The sequence below is a fragment of the Lathyrus oleraceus genome, chromosome 6, assembly GCF_024323335.1.
Source record: "Lathyrus oleraceus cultivar Zhongwan6 chromosome 6, CAAS_Psat_ZW6_1.0, whole genome shotgun sequence".
Lineage (NCBI taxonomy): Eukaryota > Viridiplantae > Streptophyta > Magnoliopsida > Fabales > Fabaceae > Lathyrus > Lathyrus oleraceus.
In genome coordinates, this window is record NC_066584.1 from 10,652,387 (window position 1) to 10,674,948 (window position 22,562).

Below are 22,562 nucleotides of genomic sequence, written 5' to 3' on the forward strand. Positions count from 1 at the left end.
TGAGCAAGGATGAATTGTAAAGTTCATTAGAGGCACATGAAAAAAGGATGGAGGGGAGAGGCGCCGACAAAGCCAAAGTGGAGGTTGCTTTGCAAGCGCGTTTCAATGAAAAGAACAAGAGGTCGAAAGGAAAATTTGCGGCGAGAGGTAAATCAAAATTTCAGAATTTTGGTTCAAACAATTCGCAAAATTCAAAGCATTCGACGAGTGAAAAGGGTGAAAGTAGCTCCAAGGACAGTGGTATAGCAATGGTTTTAAGAATCGTGATATGAGTAAGGTGCAATGCTACAAGTGTAGAAAGTTTGGACACTTTGCAAATTCGTGTCGTGGTAAATCAAATGAGAATCACAATAATGAAGCCAAGGTTGCTAGGGAAGAGGTGGATGATGAGGACACACTTCTAGTAATGATTACGGAGGAGAGTTATGGCATTACGGATGTTTCGGGCAGCAACTACAGTAGTGACAGTTTGCGGGACAACAACTGTACCATTCCGGAAAATAGTGAGAAAACGCATTCGGATCGAAGTGCATTGGTTACCGTTCGTGACGGAGTCCAAGGGAGAGATGAGTGGTACTTGGATTCCGATTGTTCAACACATATGACGGGTCGAAAAGATTGGTTTGTGCAAATCAATCAAGCGGCAAAAAGTAAAGTCAAATTTGCCGACGACACCACTTTAAGCGCCGAAGGGGTAGGAGATATTTTGATCGGAAAAAGGAATGTTGGATATTCAAGGATTAAAGATGTCTTGTATATACCGAGAATTAAGTGTAATCTTTTAAGCATTGGCCAATTACTTGAAAGAGGATACAAAATTCGTTTGGAGGACAAGATTTTACGCGTTTTGGATTCAAAAGGTGTGTTGATTCTAAAAGCACCGATGGCTGCCAATAGAATCTTTAAGGTTGAGTTAAAGGTTATGGAGCATCATTGTCTAGCTACCGCGACAAGTAGAGATGAGTGGTTATGGCATTACCGTCTTGGTTACCTTAATTTTAGGGATCTAAGAATGTTGCAATAAAGTGAAATGGTAACAAGGTTGCCACACATTAATATTCCAACTGAATTGTGTGAGGAATGTGTGAAGGCTAAACAACACAAGAATATGTTTAGCAAAGATGCGGGTTGAAGAACCAAAGGCTTACTTGAGGTGGTATGTTCAGACGTTTGCGGACCGATGCAAGTAGAGACTTATGGTGGCAATAGATATTTTGTTACGTTCATTGACGATTTTAGTAGGAAGCTTTGGACATATCTTATCAAGAGAAAAGATGAGGTATTTGGAGTTTTCAAGAATTTCAAATCCATGGTGGAGCGCCAAAGCGGTCGGAAGCTCAAAATTCTCAAAACGGATGGTGGAGGTGAGTATACCTCTAGTGAGTTTGGGAAGTTTTGTGATCTTGAGGGAATTGTACGTGAGGTGGTGCCTCCGTATACGCCTCAACAAAATGGGGTTGCCGAGAGGAAAAATCGTACAATAATGAACATGGTGCGTAGTACGCTTTGTGGGGAAAATTTGCCTAAGGAATTGTGGGGTGAGGCCGTGTCTACAGCCACCTACTTGTTGAATAGGTGTCCCACTAAGAAGCTGGAGAAACTCACACCGGAAGAGGCTTGGAGTGGCTTCAAACCGAATTTGAATCATTTACGCGTTTTTGGATCGATTGCATATCGTCATGTACCGAACCAACTTCGGAAGAAATTGGATGATAAGGGTGAAAAGATGATATTTGTAGGATATCACTCTACTGGAGGGTACAAGTTGTTCGATGAAAAAAATTGGAAGATCGTCATAACCCGGGATGTGACTTTTGATGAAGTCAAAAGTGCAGAAAATGCAACAGTAATCGGTTACCCTACTTGCAGTAACCGGTTACTCACAGAAAAATAGCAACAACAGTTTTTTGAAATCGCTGATCCGGAGGCTTCCGACACCGTTGTACCAGAACCTACAGTAGCGCAAAATGATGCTGTTAATAATGGTAGACTAGTGAGGCAAAGAGCCTTGCCTCATAGACTCTGAGATTATGAAAGATTCCAAGATAACAAAGTGAATAACGATGGTGATTTTGTTCATTTCGCGCTTATGGCCGAATCCGAATCGGTAAATGAGGAAGAAGCCTTAAGTGATCCTAAGTGGATATGTGCAATGAAAGAGGAGCTGGAATCCATTGAGAAAAACGGTACTTGGGAGTTGGTCGATTTACCACTTGGAAAGAAACCGATAAGTGTGCGATGGGTCTATAAGGTTAAAGCAAATCCCAAAGGTGAAGTAATCAAGCACAAAGCTCGATTAATGGCGAAGAGGTTCTTGCAACGAGATGGTATAGACTATGAGGAGGTATTCACACCGGTGGCTAGATTAGAGACTATTCGTTTGGTTGTTGGTATTGCGCATAACAGCAATTGGATGGTGTACCAAATGGATGTCGAATCTGCATTTTTGAATGGTCCTCTTGTTGAGGAAGTCTATGTGGGGAAGCCACCTAGTTTCGTGATAAAAAATCAAGAGATGAAGTATTACAAGCTACACAAGGCGTTGTATGGTTTGAAACAAGCTCCAAGAGCTTGGAACAAACGTATTGACGACTTTCTTATTGACATTGGTTTCAAATGATGTGTATTCGAACATGGAGTTTATGTGAGATCGGATACGAATGATGATGTTATTATACTTTGCTTGTATGTTGATGATCTCTTGATTACGGGCAGCCATGACAAGGGTATTTCAAGGTTCAAAAGTGAGCTCATGAGAGAGTTTGAGATGACAGACCTTGGTGTCATGAATTACTTCCTTGGCATAGAGTTTCACAAGTCAAAAGTGGGATTGCTTATTCACCAAAGGAGGTATGCTCTAGATATTTTGAAAAAGTGTGATATGGAGCATTGTAATGCTTCTATTATACCTTGTGAGGCTAGAGTGCAGCTGTCCAAAAGTGATGAGGAGGAGGATGTCGATCCAACACTTTACCGGAGCTTGATTGGATCGTTACGGTATTTGTGCAATAAGCGGCTGGATTTGGCTTTTAGTATCGGTATTGCGAGTAGATTCATGGAGAGACCTAAGGTGTCTCACTTGGTGGCGGTCAAGAGGATCCTTAGAAATGTGAAAGGTACTCTTGGTTGCGGAATTCTCTTTCCCGCATCAAACACGGGGCGTAAGTGTAATTTACTTGACTACACCGATTCTAATTGGTGCGGAGATAAAGATGACCGAAAATCGACGACGGGGTACATCTTTATGTTTGGTAGTACACCAATCTCTTGGTGTTCGAAAAAGGAACCGGTTGTAGCACTCTCTTCTTGTGAGGCCGAGTACATTGCGGCGGCGTTAGGTGCGTGCCAAGCTATGTGGCTTATGAATCTATTGAAGGAATTGAGATGTGGTGATGCTGATGCCACCATACTGTTTGTAGACAATGTTTCCACAATAAATCTTACGAAGAATTCGATTGCACACGGAAGGAGCAAGCATATTGAGATGCGGTTTCATTATTTGAGAGAATTGGTCGGTGATGGAAAGCTTAGACTGAGTTATTGCCGAAGCGAAGACCAAGTCGCAGACTTGTTGACAAAGGGTGTGACAAATGATGTGTTCAAGAGGCTGAAGAAGTGCTTGAGCATAGTGGACTTAGAGCAACTAAAGTGAGGTGGTGTGTTAAATACAATTATATTTCTGTTATTACCTTTTCCAAAAATAACAGAATTTAATTGTTGGGTCACTTTAGTTGTATTTTGAGTTGTATTTTTTGTTATTCTCTCAATGTATAAATACTCTTGTAATATTCTCAATTCCAATTAATGCCAAATTTACTATTCATCCAATATCATTTTGTTCTCTCTAATTCTCTCTCAACTTCATCTTCCCCAATTTCTTATCTTCCACCATTGTCAAACCTTCAATTTGAGTTTTTATGTTCTAACAAATTTCGACTTCTAAATAAAATTTCTATTATTTAAAACAAAAATTACACAACACATACATGCGCCAGACCAATTGGCGTTTTCTCTCATTTCTTACACAGAGACGCCAATTGATTTGGCAACACTAGGTGTAGAAGTCAATTCAATTGACGTCTCCTCTTTAAAATTAAGGGTATATGTCAATTAACCTAGAACACATGTTTTAATATGGGATAATTTGAGAATCTATTTGAAATGTGAGTTATTTTAAAAATAAAAAACTAAATTATTTAAATAAAAAATTCGGTGTTTCACACGTTAAGTATTCGAGAATGAATAACATGTATTAAACAAAACTTATAACATAATTTATAATAACTTATTCATAAATTATACATATAATACTTATTAACACCTTTTTATATAAAATTATATATATATATATATATATATATATATATATATATATATATATATATATATATATATATATATATATATATATATATATAATACTTATTAACACCTATTATTCATAAATTATACATATAATATTTATTAACACCTATTAATTATTATGTACTGTAAAAAGTTTTACCCCGTCGATTCATCACCATCACTCATTTGCTTTACTTTATAGATTTTTAAAATAAAAGTCAAAATCCTTTTACACTTTATTTCAATTAAATCATATATATATATATATATATATATATATATATATATATATATATATATATATATATATATATATATATATATATATATATATATATATATATATATATATATATATATATATATATATATATATATATTGAAGGAGAAGAGCGATCCAAAATGCTGCGGAATTTAAAATTTCTCCTTTAGTGATCCTTACGAATGGACATGATCAGTGATAGAATCGTTACCTCTTGTGGCGATTGTAATCTTTGATGCAGATTTACGGAGCGATCACGAACGTTGAACGATGACAACAACCTCTACTCAGTCCACACGAACGAATTCCTTCAATCTCAGTGGTAGCTGTTACGAATGAAGGCTTTGAGTGAGAGAGAGAGAAACGAAATTGCAACTGCACAAATGCTTCTACGCAAGGGTTCTATTTAAGTGCACCGTACATTACGGTATTCCTTAGTTACTCTATCTCTCATCAATCTGTCATTTTGTGTGTGACCTTGTAGGTTTTCGCGGCATTGACAATTATATTAAATCACGTATTTAACATAATAAACAGTGAGCGGTGTCTAGCAACACATCACTGCTATCCAAGACACGAAAATGTCATATGATTTGACAAATTCTTTTGTGATAATATTTATGTGCACAATTATCCTTTTGCCCTTATGTCTATATTGAACACAAGGCATAGACCGTGTCATCCTTGTCCAGTTCAATATTGAGCCCATAGACATTTATCCTGTTACGTAGGATGAACAAATTCCATCTAGGTCACTCATGTCCCTCAGCATGCTTCATGGAGTACCCATCAACTGTCTTTATGGTCATCCAGTTACGGACAATGTTTGATAAGCAATAAGGCACTCGACTCTACATCTAGGGTCCATAGTGGTTTCAGGTCGAAGGGTGGTATACACCATTGTCATCATGAGAATAACTTATGACACTTTGCATAACATTCTATATAGTATTCTCATAGCGGGTCAATCCAGTATAAATATTACTCTTAATATTCATACCTATGTTTAAAACTTGATAACTCCTTATCCATGATCCTTGAGATGTGATCATCAGTCTATATACATAATAGTCTTAATGCTTTAATGTTATCCCACTTTACAATAAAGCTCGACTATTGATACTTTTAGAATAATGTCCTTATGTTTAATGTGATTTCATGATTAAGTTACATTCGATACATTAAACGGACTATCTATTCTAGGGATTTTATTAGACAAACATAATAAAGAAAAAGCATTTTATTATTAATAAATAATTCGATACAAGTACCAAAAGTATTGACCTCTAGAACTTACACAAATATATATATATATATATATATATATATATATATATATATATATATATATATATATATATATATATATATATATATATATATATATATATATATATATATATATATATATATATATATATATATATATATATATATATATATATATATATATATATATATATATATATATATATATATATATATATATATATATATATATATATATATATATATATATATATATATATATATATATATATATATATATATATATATATATATATATATATATATATATATATATATATATATATATATATATATATATATATATATATATATATATATATATATATATATATATATATACTTATTAACACCTATTAATATGTAATTTTATATTTATTGAGTTAATTATATTGTATATTTCAATTTTATATTAATTAGTCATTGAATGAGACAACTCATTTTCGTGCATCGCACGGGCACAAGAACTAGTAGTTCAATTAAACCGTGGTTCGCGTAAAATAAAAGTCTAATAATTATTTGAACTTCCTAGAAGATGAGAGTGCGAACTACAGTACATAGAGAGAGTACTACTAGTAGTACTCAATAACATAAAGCGGCGCGCTTCGTTTTCATAGAGGTTGCCGGAGACGGTAGTGAGTAGTATACTCTACTTTCAGTTTCCGATATGGTGATCGCCGACTCCGACTACGACGGCGCTGCTATCCACTCCCTCGGTTCTCTCTTCAGTGTTACTGAAGTCTTTCTCTGGTCAGTATTGTTCTTTCACTCTTTCTTCTTCTTCTCTCTCTGTATGTGCAATACTAGGGTTTCTTTACTTTATTATCCTTTCTTACAGGGATGATGGCTTCCAGGTTAAACCTTCGTCTGAAGCTCATCACAACAATCACGAATCAAATTCAATTCCTGGCTAGTGCTTTTTCATTCTTTATTTCAACACTTATTTTTTTATTATTGATTGAATCATCAATTTTGCTTATAAACTATGTTACTATCTCCAATTTAGTTCCTAAACTGTATAAATATAATAACCCGTCCCTAAAGTATATGAAAAATCCTCAAATTTTAACTAAATTGATTTAGTGTAGGTTTGGTTTAGCTTTTGGAAGCGGAAAAAGAAATTATAGAGGTATATAATTGATTTTGGAATGATTTTGTGGTGTTTGGTTCTTCTAAGGTAGAATTGATTCTAGTTGAATTTAGAATTTGTAGCTTGAGTTTATACATGATTCTTATCCTGGAATTTGTTGTTCAACTCACTTTTCCATAAATGTATCCAAACATAAATCACTTTACATCCAACTCACTTTTAAACAAAATAAATTCATTCAGAATCAATTCTCGTCACCGCAGAACCAAATATATACTTATTTTCATCCGAGATTGGTTTAAATTGATGGATTTTATATATATCTAGAGACTACTGATTACTACTATGAGAAAAAAAGGAATATTATAAAAACAGCCATTTTGGTACTTGACGTTGTCATTATAGTCTCTGAATGTATTGAAATTGCAAGAACATCCTCAAATGTTTCTTTAATTAGTCCTTGTGTCATTTTGGTCATCAAATTTGTTTTTTACTTGGTCAATTCAGTTCTTAAATTACAAACAAAAATGACACTTGAACAAAAATTTGAGCATGTTACACGATTCTCGACCAAAATGACTGTGTACAGTGTATTAATATAGTTTAGTAACTAAATTGAAGATGCAATAAAAGTTTAGGGACTAAATTGATAGTTCATTTTTATTTATTTGTTTTCACTGAAACTGATTCATTAACGAAAGGGTTTGTACATTGTTTTTCTTTTATGTGTTGTAGATCGGAGTAACATTGTTATAGTACCTGAAGATTTGGAACTGAACAAACAAATGAATGAATTGGGTCTCCCTCTCTCCTTTGAGACAAACAAGGTAGCACCTAGATGTATAGATTAAACTGACGTTTCCTGATATATGTTTTAGTTAATAGAAGGTTAGGTTTGCATATTCATTCAATGTCTAGGAGTGATAATGCTCAAGTTCTGCTGGTTTGGCTCAATAAGAATACTGGCTCAAGTTAGGTTACTCTAAGCTCACTAGGATCATCTATCATGTTATTCTTTCAATTCTTTTAAATCTCAAATACATATAAAAAATTGACTTAGGCTTCCAAAACTCTCCATTCAAACACACCCTTTAGCAATGAGCCAGACTCACATTTTTGAGTCAACATATCTTACATATTTTAAGATATAAAATAAACCAGTTTAATTTTTCCAAAAATAAAACCAAATACATACTACTTACTTGAGTGATTCACTCATTAGAAAAGTGAACCAAACTATTACTAGCTCACAGGTGGGCTTAGCACTTTTCCCACCCTTGTTTTGATTAAGAAAATGTTCGAAGTGCACAGGGTTATGAAAGGTAATTAAGATGTGATTTTGTTGAGTTATATAGTTGATAATTTGCCTCTGCAGTGAATAAATTCAATAATATTAATAGGTGTTGTTGATACCAGAGGCAATCTAAACTATTACTATCAATGGGGTATATGGGTAAACTACTTAATTAAGTGCCTATGTATTAATTGTTTTTATAATCAAGCTGGAAATGAGGATCGAATTCAGATAAACTTTGTATAAGCTGTTTTTATAAGCTATTTTGGAGAGCTTATGAAAATAAGTTTAAAAGAGTTAATTAAGCTATTTTATAAGCTATTCAAATACTTACTGTCTTTTGGTTGGTGAAATAGTATCAACACTCTTTCTCCTCTATCATTCATATTTTGCTCTAACATATATGATTGTAAATTTGCTTCCAACCATATGTTTCTATCTTGTTGTAGAAATGTGGATCGGTAAAAAGCAAAAAGAAGCGTGTACGATCCAAGCATCCACGTACTTGTAACAACCCTGTTGATGAAGCTCTAAATGAAGTGAGCACAGAGGAGGTTATATCTCCTGCTAAATTTCATGATAAAACTAACAGTTCTTTATCTTGTATATCAATGCTGGGCCAAAGTGAAAAATCCTACTGTGATGGTGCAGTGGAGGTTGACATGGCCCAATGTGTCTCTGATGAAGGAGATGATGCACCATGCTATGTTGGGTTAGCTAATGGCATTTCCAAGGAGGAAAATAATAGTATAAAAGTTGTAGAAACTAATGATGTCCAGAATAGTGACTTTGATTTGAAAATTGCATGTGCCTTGGATACAGGAGTCTCTGCTGGAAGCCATTTGACAGGTGCTGATGTCAGTTTTTGTGGGATAGAATTGGACGAAGTTGACAATGAATGTTTAGAAAGTTCACCAATTGTTTGCAAAACTGCAGATTGTGAGACTGTTTTCAATGATGATGGTGCTGCCACATGGCAGCCACAAGCTAATGAATCAGAATCACTTCCCATGATTTTGGAATGGAATGGATGTGACAGAATTGATGGGTCTAATGATTATGGTGAACTTGAAGATTGGATGGTGTTATGGGATACTTTTTATAAGCAAAGATACTTCTATAATGTCAAAACAGACATTTCTACATGGGACCCACCCCCAGGGATGGAGCATCTAGCATTTTGTGAGTGTACTGAATTAGATGATAGTGAAGCTTTAAAGTCAGCAGAGGAATGTGAAACACAAAGCAGCATTAAACCACCTGAAGAAACCTTGGTGGAAGAGAACTTATCAGGAATGCAACATGAAGAGTATTCGGCTGAGATTGGAGTTGCTGCTGAAAATTTGGTCTCTGACATTGCTACCAATAGTGAAGACCAATGTCTTCATCATACAGATGAGAATCTTGAGAGAAGTAGTTGCAACGACGGAGTTACATGCTGTTCAGTATCGAATACTCTGGATCACGTCATTAGGTATTTTATTTTCTAAACTTATAGTTTTACTTCAAGCATAAATGAAATAGTCATTATAGTATTAAGCTAAAGCAGTTTTTTGTTGACATTTTATCGTGCTTGCAAATAACAATATAAGTGCTGAACCAAAGTTTTCTTAGACAGCTACCATACATTATTGCTTGATAAAGCTTTTCAAATATAAAAACAAATTCAAAAGTTAGAAAATGTCAATGCTTAAGTTGTTATATGATGTAAATTGTTAAGCTTGAACAAAGTAGCATAGGTCCAGTCACTATTATTATTATTATCACTTAGAAAGATCACTGGCAAGAATAAAAGCCAGGAGGCTCTGATATGATGTTGTAAACCAAATCCCTCGAAAAACTTAAGCTTGTAAGTGCAGGCCAATGAATGGTTTATGATTCTAAGAAGAAAATGAAAATGGATGTCTGCATAGCCTTTCTGATTATGTAGATTTATCTACTCTCCTAACAACTTCTATGTTTTGCAGCTCTAATGATCGATGCAGTCAAGCAACATCAGAGGTCGATCATACACCAATGGAAAACATGGTAATAGATACGCCTGGGTTGGATAATAAAGCTGATCCTTTCATGTCAAAACAGGAAAAGAAAGTGAAAAGAAAACCCAGGCGGAAGAAATTTGATTATGAAACTGAAGGTTTGAGATAAATGCTTTATTATTGGACACTGCTTCTACCGCATGTGTGGCTTCTGCAATATGTTGCTATTCTACTGAACCTTTAAGCTTTGGTGCCAAGCTTATGACATACTTTCTGAGTCAAATGCATATAACACTTGATACCTGATAGATGCTTAATTAGTACTTTGCTGTTGTAGTAGTTTTTTTTATTACTAAAGCTGTTGTAGTAGTTAAATAGGTAGAATATTGGATAGATGTTTGTATGATTTGATAAAAACTAATATGCCAATGTAATGCTAGATATTAATGCCTGCATATAGATTCTGTTGACTAGTTGCAATATATTGTCCAAAGTTGACAGCAATATCCCGTAATAAACATTTTTCATTTTACAGATCTCGAACTTCAAAAAATGCCTGAAGCTTATTCTGCAGTCATTGCCAAATATTGGTGTCAGAGGTATATTTTATTCACTAGATTTGATGATGGTGTTAAAATGGACGAGGAAGGGTGGTTTTCTGTCACTCCAGAGGTTATTGCTCATTATCAAGCATCCCGTTGTGCAGGCGGCACAGTAATTGACTGTTTTACCGGTGTTGGTGGAAATGCTATCCAATTTGCACAACGGTTAGTAGTGTGTATTAATTAGTCATGTACATAGGTGATAAATTAATGTGGTTTTTGGTTGCTGTACTGGATAATACTTGGTAGATGTTTTGTATTCATCAAACAGAAAGATTTGAAATTTTCCAAGGAAGAACAAAAAAATTAACACTTGGTTGTTTAAGATTATTCTATGCTTATAGCAACTTGAATAATAACACTAACATAGCAAGGGAGAGACAGTAAACATGTCCTTGGGTTTGTTGATATGCTCAAATTTTTACACAATACCTCCTTGTGTTCCCAATGGCTTCGGATTCATTATGATGATATTGGCCTATCTGGGTGCCTTCGTATGGCACCATTTTGTGAGCAATCATAATTGTTTATGCATAAATAATGTGATTATAGGTGCTGTAGTCACCAAATGCGTGCGGTGAAAAAAAATGGGATATATCCATATAATGCCTCTTGTCTTTAGTTTACTTATGTATTATATTTCACTTTATTTTAGTCGAGTAATTGCCAATATTCATTTTATATAAATCTTAATTATACTGGATAAAATGATAACAAAATTTCTTGTTTTATGTTGATAAGTGATTCATGTTGGATCCTTGATGTAGTTTCACCATAAAACAATATTCAAGATGACTAATCTATTTTGTAGCTATATATTGTTATACTGGTCAAATACTTGAGTCTTCCTCTGCCAAAGTAATTTGAAAATGATTTTTAATTCTATTAATGGCAATCAATTATTTGATATTACAGGTGCAGAAATGTGATTGCAATCGATATTGATCCATTGAAGATTGATTATGCTAGACACAATGCTTCTATTTATAGGGTGGATGATCAGATTGACTTCATAATGGGTGACTTCTTCCTCTTGGCACCAAAGTTAAAGGTACTAAAGTTTTCTTCTTGCACGTTTTTCTGTTTTGCACAAGGGAGTTGATGTCATAATTGATATGTTTTGGTCGTGCTGGTTATATTTTGGATTTATTTTTAAGTATTTGCAACATTAGAAATGCAAAAACATAATTTCAGATTTTTGTCCCATCCTTATCTGTCTAACTATGATCTCTTGCCTCTGCCTACCAAAACTAGTTGAAACTTGTGTTATGCACTGTTGCTTAGGTGACACCTTTTATTCTCATTTGTTTCTTGCCATGACTGATTCTGTCCATTCTGCTCTATCTTTTCAGCCAAGTTAGGAGGCAAGAAGATGCAAATAAGATGTTACTGATTATTGATAACCACGTGCTTCCTACCTATTTATAATCTGATCTACAATTCTAAAACTTCAGAGTTAAAAGATGTTAAATAATTATGCTAACAAACACCGTTATTGCCGTATTCTTCATAATAGCTGTTAAGAGTCTCACATCAGAAAATATATGGCCTGAACATGTCTTTATAAGTGGGGGGTAATTCCACCATACAAGCTGGTTTTGTAGGGTTGAATTAGGCCCAACCACATTTCTTAACAATAGCTTATTCTTCTTTTAGAATGATTAATTTTCATTTCATATGTATGCCTCTTTGACCAAATAGTCAAGGTCTCCAAGATCAAATCCTTACTTCCCCCATGTATGCCTCTTTGACCAAATAGTCAAGGTCTCCAAGATCAAATCCTTACTTTCCCCGCACTTCTAATTAAATTTAAAATACATATGCCTGAGGTTAGAAGGGGCCTATATGTGATTTCTATTTGCAAATTGTGTTTTCAAAATATTGATGAAAGTCATTTTCGGAATCATAATAATAGCTTATACTTCTGGGATAGTTGATGACAAACTATATTGTTTTGCAGGCTGACACCGTTTTCCTATCTCCACCTTGGGGTGGACCTGATTATGCTAAGGTTTTGACCTATGATATGAAGACAATGCTTAGACCGCGTGATGGGTAGGTAGATGCTTGTCTACAGTCCCTCCGGTCTTGTACACAAGCAAAAATAAACTACTTCACACCCCTCAATAAAAGTAGTTAATCGTGTTTAGTTCTATTAAAGTAATCAAGAAAGTAATTTTAATATCTAAGGAAATTTTGTTTTATGAGAATAAAATGGTTATTGAAAAATAAAAAAAATCTTAATTTAATCGAAGGATATTTTTAGAAATAATATCTTGAAATATAACAGAGTTAGTTAACATTTACTTATATTTTAAACCAACAAACATGATTTTTTTTGTCGTTTATATTCAAGACCGAAGGGAGTAGTTTTCCTTTTGATTTTATCTTCTAGTTATGTCTATATGACTATAACACAGTTTTTGCTGCATATATAGTTAGATACATAAATTTCCCTCCCATTTTAACTAAATGCTGCTTCTGTGTAGATATACCTTGTTCAATGCTGCTAAGGAGATTGCTTCCAGAGTTGTCATGTTCCTTCCTAAAAATGTTGATTTCAACCAATTGGCAGAGTTATCTCTATCTGCCCGTCCGCCATGGTCGCTAGAGGTACTTTCAACTTATTGTCTGTTTGATATGCTTTATTTTGGAAGTTTAGTTTAATCAATAAACCCTCTTACCACTTTGAACCCCCTGGAGATTTTTATTTGCACCATTAATTTGTGTGATCTTGAATTTATTTATTTTTGCACCCCTTAGACCAGGGCCCTGGCTCCGCCACTGACGCCATGGTTCTCAGCACTACATTACGTTAGTGCTTTTATGTAAAATATATTGACAGATGGGGAACTTATTATATGTTCTATCTGACTGCATAACATCATTATTTTGGTTGGTAGCTTTTCCCCTAGCAAACTAATTCTTCAATCATGGTTGCAGGTGGAGAAAGTTTATTTAAATGGAAAATTGAAAGCAGTCACAGCTTATTTCTGCCGTACACCAGTTGGAGGGTGCTGAGTTAACTGAATTCACTTCTACTGCTACAAGTGAATCAAAAAGGATAATCATTTCCTTTCAGGACAAAGACTATAGCTGAAGAGATTTTGAAGTTATGATCCTGATATTTTATACTACATGTTTTCTTAAGCGGTCATAACTTACAATATGTTTGGATGGAGGATTTTGGAGTAGCGTGGAAGAGAGTCTATTAAGTATTATTGACCCTTCAAAACCTCAAATATATATCAAAATATAGACTTGATTAACCCTTCAAAATACTCTCTTCCAAAATGGCTCATTCAAACATGCCTTTAATTTTATGTATGTGACAATGACTCGGTTCGATAAAAATAGTTACTTGATAACTGATAGATTGATAGTTTATAAGTGTGCGGATAGTGTATCTTTTAGGTGTGCAGACAAGAGAATGGTTTGTGGATTGTATGAACTGTATTTATTATCAGGCAAGGGAACATAATAGTTATGGATGTGAATTATGTAACAAAATAGATTGCCACTAGTGTGATAAAATGGAATCAAATAATTGTGCTTTTGCTAGATATTTTTATGATGGAATAAAATAAAGTTTCATATGGTCTCTTATACTACAAGTTAGAGGCTAGAAAACAAAGACATTCAATGAAATTGAACGAAATACATTCTTTTAGGATTCATTTCATTGTTTATATTTTAAACAATTCAAACAGTATTCATTTTATTTATTTCATTTTGTTTCATCATTTCCCATAACTTTGACATGACATTTGGATGGCAATGAAATCGCAATGATTAAATCTTCATTCATAAGTGTAATGGATAATGTTTTACCAGCACACATATTTTGGCGTATTGTAAAAGAGGATCAAATTCTATCTTGTGAATCTTTGCAATTTTATACTACTTATCTCCATCATTGGTATCTGATACTATTAATAATGTCTTATTTCTGTCTTAATAGTTGCCAGATAGTAGCTTTGGCTATTTCCTCTTCATTGATGAAAAAACATACTAAATACAAGTAAATTTATTCAAATATGCCGTACTATCTTTAAGAAAAAAACTAAATTGATTCAATATATTATGAACATGAAAATAGTAATAGGATACTTAAATTTTCACCAAAAAAAGCAAGGATATTATAATTGTTTCACAATTTGGAAGATTGTTAAAGGGTTTTGAAAGAGGGTGATTTTATTTCGTGTACAGTATCATAGGTGCAATTAATTCTCCGTGATTAGTGGATAATGATGGGTCAAGGTAGAATTAATGACAGTACTATGCTAGCTACCAATGCCTCTCAACTTTTAATAGAATAAAACCATTTTTTACATACATATTATTGTATTTTTTATCAACTATACTACGGTAGAAATTAAATTCAGTGTATTAAAATTCGGTTAGACTCCGTCGTTAGTCGATCAGACCAGTCGTATAGTAAATCATGGGTTGGGCAGACTGGACACATAAAAAATTGTTAATTGATTAGATCAGTGATGCAGTAATCATGAGTTGGACAGATTGGATACATCAAAAGATTAAATATGTAATTGATTGGATAAAAATCAGTATGATTTAGCCTGCTCATAACTAATGAACTTGCGAGTTTATTTGAACCGATAGATTGCATATTTTTTCGTTAACACATTTTCTAAAGAGTAAAAAAATTTAAAATTGAGATGAAATCCTCTCCCTTTTTCTTTCTTTTGTCTCAACTTAAAATATGAAACTTCTAAAATGTAAATCTACCTCTCATCCATTAATCTAACCACAAACTCTCTGTTATTATAATTCATCTCCTTTTTTATTGAAGAATTAATTTTATTATTTAATTTTGTTATTATTTTTTAATTTATTATTTTTATTTGTATTATTATTATTATTATTACTATAGTTATTAGTTAATTTTTTTTATATTCAGCATTTCATTTGATTTAGTTGATTTTATTAAAGACTTAAGACTTCTTATTTTATTTTTGTTTGATGGTAAGATTAGTAATTAAAATGATTTGAATATCATATAATAATTCAAATTCATTTAATTGAATTTGGAGTTGATTTGAATTTTATTTAATTCTGTGTATAAGTAAAAACTGAGTTTTCATTATCTTAGAGATATTTTATTGTAACAAAATTTCAATTAAGTAAAAGTTACTTATAATTTTTCTCTCTTCTCTCTCTTTCATCTTGTCATCTTCATTTTTTTCTCTTGTGCACCAATAATTGATATCTAGAGCTCCGATTCGGATTCACGAGAAACACCAAGAAAAACACGAGTGAACGGTGAGACGTGTGTGATTGATTTCGTTTCTTGAATTCAGTTAAATTTACGATCGAAATCGTAAAATAATCATATTTTTTGATTCTGCGGGATTGGGAAACACGAGTGTTTGATGAGATCTGAGTGAATTCTTGCACAAGAACGACAATGAACGGTGGAAACAATAGCTTGAATATGAAGCTTTCAGTATTTGATGGAAATAACTAGAATCAGTAAATGATTCAGATGCGTGTGTTGTTTGACGCTCAATATGATCTTGATCTCGTCAATGACGATTATGGAATGGTTGCAGCGGATGCAATTGAGGCACAAAGGAACACGTATAAAGAGTTGAGGAAGAAAGATCAGAAAGCTCTATTCTACATCCATCAGTGTGTGGATGTGGATGTGTTTGAGAAGATCATTGATTCGACGAAGACGAAGGTTGCGCGGGACACACTGGTACGGTGTTACGACGGTGATGCATCAGTGAAGAAGGTGAAGCTTCAGTCTCTATGTAAGTAGTATGAGAATATCAACGTGAAGAACAATGAGAATGTATTAGATTATATCTCTATAGTGATTCTAATCACAAATAAGATGAAATCTTGTGGAGAGACTCTTTATGAACAAGTAATCATCGAAAAGATATTGAGACCTATTACTCCTCAGTTTGATTACATTGTTGTAGCAATTGAACATTCTAAGAATCTGAGCACCATGAGGATTGAAGAGCTACAAAGCAGTCCAGGGGCACAAGAGTTGCGTCTGACTGAGAGAACCTCTGAAAGAGAGGTCGAGGAGGCTCTGAAGGCATCTTTTGGTAAAAAGAATCAGAAGTAGTCTTGTTCAGAGGTCAAGAAGAGACATGATGGTTATCAGAAGTCATAAGTCTCTAACTCTGATGGAAAAAAACATTAAAATGGAAAAAGAAGTTTGACAAAAAGAAGGTTCAATGTTACTGTTGTAAAAAGTTTGGTCAGTGCGTTGCTGATTATTGGTCAAACAAGGTAAGGAAATCAGAAGAAGCAAACATAGCCAGAGGAGAATCTGATGATAAACTTGTGCTATTGATGACTTCTGAATCTTATGATGGATATTTCCTAGACTGGTGGTATATGAACATTGGCTGCTCAAATGACCTAATTGGAAACAAACAATGGTTGGATGACACTTTAAATCTAGAAAGAGGACAAATATCATATGTACTGATAATAAGTATCTGAATGTTGAAGGAATGGGAAATGTCAAGTTCAGAGTGAAGAATGTAAAAATTGTTTTGATCAAGGATGTTTGGTACGTTCCTGTCATGAAGAGCAGTTTGATAAGTGTAGGCAGCTAATTAAGAAAGGTTTCTCAGTTAATATGAAGGACAATCTCTTGAAATTGTATGATTCTAATCAGAAGATGACTCTGTAGTCTGAATAGAGAAGCAATAGAACATTCAAGATGAATGTGGAAACAGTTGAAGCTAAGTGCCTTAGTGTGAAAGGTATTGAAGGTGACAGTGAGTTGTGGCATAATAGATTGGGAAATCTGAACTTCAGAAGCTTAGGGTATATGAGTTCTAAGAATCTAGTACATGGAATTCCTAAGATTGTGAAGCTTAAGAAGTCATGTGATATATGCATGAAAGGTAAGCAACCTAGATTTTCATTTACATCAGAAGTAGCTCTAAGAGTAAAACATGGTTTGGGAGTAGTGCATTATGATGTATGTGAATCATTTGAAGTACCTTCACTTGGAGGAAACAAATATTTTATGTCTTTTGTGGATGAGTTCACAAGAATGATATGGATAACACTCATAAAGTTTAAGTATGAGGGGTTTTCCAAGTTTTAGAAGTTCAAGGCAAAGGTTGAAAAATGGAGTGGTCAGAAGATGAAAATTCTCAGAACTGGTGGTGGAGGTGAGTACAAATCTACAAAGTTCAGAAGGTTATGTGAGGAGAATGGAATTGAGCATGAGTTTAATGATACATACACTCTTCAACATAATGGTCTTGCTGAAAGAAGAAACAAAACTTTGCCTAATATGACAAGGAGCATGCTGAAGAAGAAGAAGTTTCCTCACACTTTGTGGGGAGAAGTTGTTGCCACTGCAAAATATTTGCTCAACAGGTGTCCAGCTAAGAAGATGGAGGAAATTGTTCCTACTTAGAAGTGGACTAGAGACAAGAAAAATGTGAGCCATCTGAAGGTGTTTGGTTCTGTTTGCTATAAATATGTTCCAAATGCTAAGAGAAGGAAGTTCGTTGACAGAAGCAAAGTTATGTTGCTTGTAGGGTACCATAGTACATGTGTTTATAAGCAATATTGTCCTGACACTAACAATGTTGAATTCAGCAAAGATGTCATTCTAAAAATATAAGAAGCGTGGGATTGGAATAAGTCTCAATCCAACTTTGGTTCAGTGTTAACACCTGAGTTAACTTCTGAAGACATTTTAGACTCTGAAGGAGAATCAGTTGGAACAAGATTTGTTCATGCCCTTAAAAGGTTTTGATGATAACAAAGTATTTAAAGAACAATAGGGGTTGCTAATAGTTGTTCAAGTGTGCGGGTTCTAAAGTCAAACTATATCAAGGGTTCAAGTAAAGACTCAATTCCTTATAGAAGTGGCTAAAATTATGATTGATCTGAAGCCGTAGTTATCCATCGCCTCTAAAGGCATCAAACTCTGGTCTCATTACCCAGTTTCTGATGATGGCTAAACTTCTGAAATACTGAAGAGCATCTGATTCGTACACTATACCAAATAAGTATTGTCTTATCAAAGCCCCATAAATTTTGGATAAAGTTTACTAAGATTTCATTTTACAAGGCAAAAGAAATAAAGACGTGATATCTTCAGTCTTCTCTACCTGTTGGTAGATATCTAGTACCTTGAAAGGTACTGAGAGCGCTGCTATTATTCAATGGACAAAGCTTCAGACTAAATGCTAGCTTCCAACGTCTCTCTTGGCATACTTCTTCACCAAGCTTATCCATTATGATTCAAATCTTCCAACGACTATTTTACAAGTCCTATAAAAAGAAGTTCAAAGTTTTGAAGAAGTTGTCGAAGATGATTGGTCAAGTTGATCAATATGGGTTCATTGACTTTAGCTGAAAATCTTAATGTGCTAAAGATTAAAATAGAGTGGAAGTCTTTAAATAAGCTGTAAACAAGAACCCCATAACATAAAGATGATATGATACAAGCAATAGCACTTTTGTACATTTGTTATCTTATACAATAAAGTCTTAAGGTTTCTTATCATTGTTAATTTTAGAAATCTTAAAGACATCATAATCTATGTTTTAACTATGCACCACTGATCAGAGTATCAAGTGCATTTGTAATTACCATCCTAAACTGCTGTTTAGAATATGTAAGAAGCCCCCTGATGAGTGCTTGAGCAAAGAAGTCTCTTTATGTTAGATTGAGTAAAGAGGTCTCTTGTTCAGTGCTTAAGAAAATAAGTCTCTTTCTGGATAGATTGAGCATTAAAGTCTCATGCTTGTGGGTAAAGCAAGAAGTCTTTCTCTCGATAAGTTGAGCGTTAAAGCCTCATGCTTGAAGGCAAAGCAAGAAGTCTCTTTTAGGGTTTGATTGAGCAGAAGTCTCTTTTTTTGGGATTGAGAAGGAAGTCCTGAACATGTTGTTCAAGCAATGAAGTCTCTTGCTTGAGGGCTTGAGCAAAACTATCTTTCTAGTTTGATTGAGCAAATTGTAATCTGATTGATTATAATGAAAATCTCATGTGTTGCAAGGGGAATGGACTACTCTCGGTTTGAGAGGAACCATGATATATTATGTGTCTCTTTATTTACCTCTGCATTTATGTTCATATGTGCAACAAACTTTGAAGTCAGACTCTGATATGATTCAAACTCTTACTTGGATCAGAATATGAGCTTGACATCTCAGGTTCTGGTCAGGTTTAAGAAAAGGAAGTAAATTTCCTTATACATAATTCAACTCTACTTTGTTGTGTATATTTTCTCACATTCAATTGGTATTAGAGTTTCGTTATGCTTATTTCACTTAATAATGAAACATAAATTATCCAGTGATAAAAACTGTTCAGCTAGTGCTTCATCTTTAAATAAAGTTTCCTTCATTGGTCAAAGAATGGAAGCTAAAGAAAGTAAAGAAAGGTGAGATGCAGAAATTATGAAACTTGTTTATACTCTAAGTAATCTATTTTATGAGTATGAAAGGATTTTTAATCTTTAAGACTGACTCATGGGACAAGTGTGCTTGTTGAAGAAATCAAGATGCCTTTTCTGCTTTAGGGGATTTGCTTTGTGAGTATGAAAGGATTCTTAAATCCTTAAGACTGACTCATGGGGAAAATGTGCTTGTTGCAGGAATCAAGGTTTAATCTTGGTATGCTTGTTTAAAAGGAAGACTGGTTAAACTTCCAGATTCTCAAAAGTCAAAAAACCCATAAGAAGCTTCTATTGGAGAAGATTCTAATGGGATTCTGATAATAAGGAAATGGATTTCTTCATCAAGAGGTTTTCACAGATAACAAAGAGAAACAAGAGATTATCTGATATAAGTTATAACTTTAAAGGTTTCAGTTCCAGAAACAGAGATGATGGCCAAAATATCTGCTACAAATGCAACAAGCCTGGTCACTTCTAAAATGATTGTCCTAATATACAAAATGACACATCATATATGGAATGCCTTATGAAGGAACGTTTCAAGAGCAAGTTCAAGAAAGGTCTCATGGAAACATGGGATGAACTTGATAATGAAGAAGATTCATACATAGAAGCTGAAGAAGTTAACCTTGTACTGATGGCTCCCACACTCTCTGATTCAGAATCTGAGTCAGGTTCTGGCTTTGAATCTGATGAGAAATACGAGGTATATTCTAACCTATCTTGTTATGATCCTATTCATGATCTCATGATTCGTTGTCAAGATTAAGCAAGGCACATGAAGGTTGTTTAGAAATAATTTGAGTTTCTTAAAGAAGAATTAAAATCTTCTAAAGAAACTGTTGAGATATTGGAAAAAATCTAGTTGTTAAACCTAAAAAGGATTCCAAGGAACCTTTAAATTAGCAATATATGGCCCTCCAAGATTTCTTGACAATAGGTCTCAACAAAACTAAGCTTACATCCATGATCTATAGAGTAATCAAGAGGAAAGGAGGAGGTTTGTAATTTCATGAAAAATGTTTTATTTCCAGAACCTTGATATGAAAGAAATCTCAGAATCGTCTTCTTCAAGCTATGCTGATAAAAAGGTTTAATGACTAATTTTTGTCTGATGCTGAAGGGATCAAAGTTCTAAACCTATCAGAGTCAATAACAGAGATGTCAAAGATTTTGATTAAAATGAAACCAGAGATATCAAGGTCAAAGGTTCTGCAAAAGTTAGAATATGAGATCTCAAAGTTCGTGATTTTGAATAAATCAGACACTATGATTCAAAGGTCAAAAGGTTAAAGGTATTCAGAACCTAAGACCTTCAAGTCAAAGGTTGTAAGAAAACCTGTACGTAAGACCTCTGGATCTAAGCTTCTGAAAAGTTCAGAAACTAATGTCAAAGCTTATCCAAGACAAAAGTTCTATAAAAGGAAAGTCTGGAATGAGCATAGACTTTACCTTAAGGCAATGACACAGAATAAGAAAAAGCCTAGAATAACTAACACAAAAGGACCTATAAGTTTATGGGTACCAAAATCTGAAATTGTGTTTGTAGATATGCTAAAAGGAAAAGATAATGTGTTTTTCCTAATGTCTAGACAATGGTTGACTACATCCTACAACAAGAGGAAAACACATGTTCCAAATCCTAACTCTGAAAGATAAAGGAAAGTTGAGGTCTTTAGAAAAGCAGAAAAAGAGTACCAGGGTTGCTAGTACTACTGAACTTCAAGATTATGGTGAACAATGACCAGGTTCAACAAAAAGAGTGCTTTAAGACCGATTCTCATTAGTAAGAACATTATTGAAACCAAAAGTTGTTCAGAAGCTACAATAAGGTATGTCTAAACTTTTTTTCTAGACAACTTCTGTGAATGAGATATTATTTACTTTAGTATATGTATCTATATCCTTGATGCATAACTATCTTAGATAATATGTTTGCGTAAGAATTTCCAGAACAAGTGGAAAATGATTTAACTGTGGCCTTGTTTCTATTATTTATTCAGAACCAAACATTGTGGGTTCAAAAGTTTTGATTAGAAAGTGTTGATGTTCAGGTCAATTCATTAACGAATTGTCTTGCTTGTATTACCCTTTGTCTTTTAAAGACTTAATTCTTTTCTAAGAAAGAGTTTCTGATCTTGTCAAAAAACTTGATTTTGAATATGGAGTATCAAAGACTAATGTTGATCAGAAGTAGTCTCATCAAAGTCTTTGATGACACGTGGCTCCTGGTTTATCAGAAGTAGTCTCATCAAAGTCTTTGATG

At 33.8% G+C, this 22,562-nt stretch overlaps 2 protein-coding genes across 13 annotated transcripts; both read left to right on the forward strand.

Moving 5' to 3' along the window:
- The first annotated feature begins 268 nt into the window (after window positions 1–268).
- Window positions 269–1,024, forward strand: LOC127093652 (uncharacterized). The gene has a single exon (XM_051032588.1). The coding sequence runs from the start codon at window positions 269–271 to the stop codon at window positions 1,022–1,024; it is 756 nt and encodes a 251-aa protein (XP_050888545.1).
- A 5,400-nt stretch (window positions 1,025–6,424) lies between these two features.
- On the forward strand, window positions 6,425–14,442 carry LOC127091231 (uncharacterized). 12 transcript variants are annotated; one of them, XM_051029804.1, is made up of 12 exons: window positions 6,426–6,664; window positions 6,753–6,823; window positions 7,014–7,043; window positions 7,740–7,831; window positions 8,748–9,147; window positions 9,235–9,772; window positions 10,266–10,435; window positions 10,813–11,044; window positions 11,795–11,930; window positions 12,840–12,934; window positions 13,369–13,492; window positions 13,823–14,442. In XM_051029804.1, the coding sequence occupies exons 1-12, from the start codon at window positions 6,582–6,584 to the stop codon at window positions 13,898–13,900; spliced, it is 2,049 nt and encodes a 682-aa protein (XP_050885761.1). In that variant the 5' UTR covers window positions 6,426–6,581; the 3' UTR covers window positions 13,901–14,442. The 12 variants fall into 12 exon arrangements, with proteins under 12 accessions (XP_050885762.1, XP_050885761.1, XP_050885759.1 ...); XM_051029802.1 differs by having other exon boundaries at window positions 8,748–9,772; XM_051029806.1 differs by having other exon boundaries at window positions 6,452–6,664; window positions 6,769–6,823; window positions 7,003–7,043; window positions 8,748–9,772.
- Window positions 14,443–22,562: the final 8,120 nt, after the last annotated feature.

Coding starts and splice junctions, on each gene's coding strand:
- LOC127093652 (XM_051032588.1), top strand. CDS start 269: ATGAGTAAGGTGCAATGCTACAAGTGTAGAAAGTTTGGACACTTTGCA.
- LOC127091231 (XM_051029802.1), top strand. CDS start 6,582: ATGGTGATCGCCGACTCCGACTACGACGGCGCTGCTATCCACTCCCTC. Junction 6,824..7,013: donor CGAATCAAATTCAATTCCTG/GCTAGTGCTTTT, acceptor GGTTTGGTTTAG/CTTTTGGAAGCGGAAAAAGA. Junction 7,044..7,739: donor CGGAAAAAGAAATTATAGAG/GTATATAATTGA, acceptor TATGTGTTGTAG/ATCGGAGTAACATTGTTATA.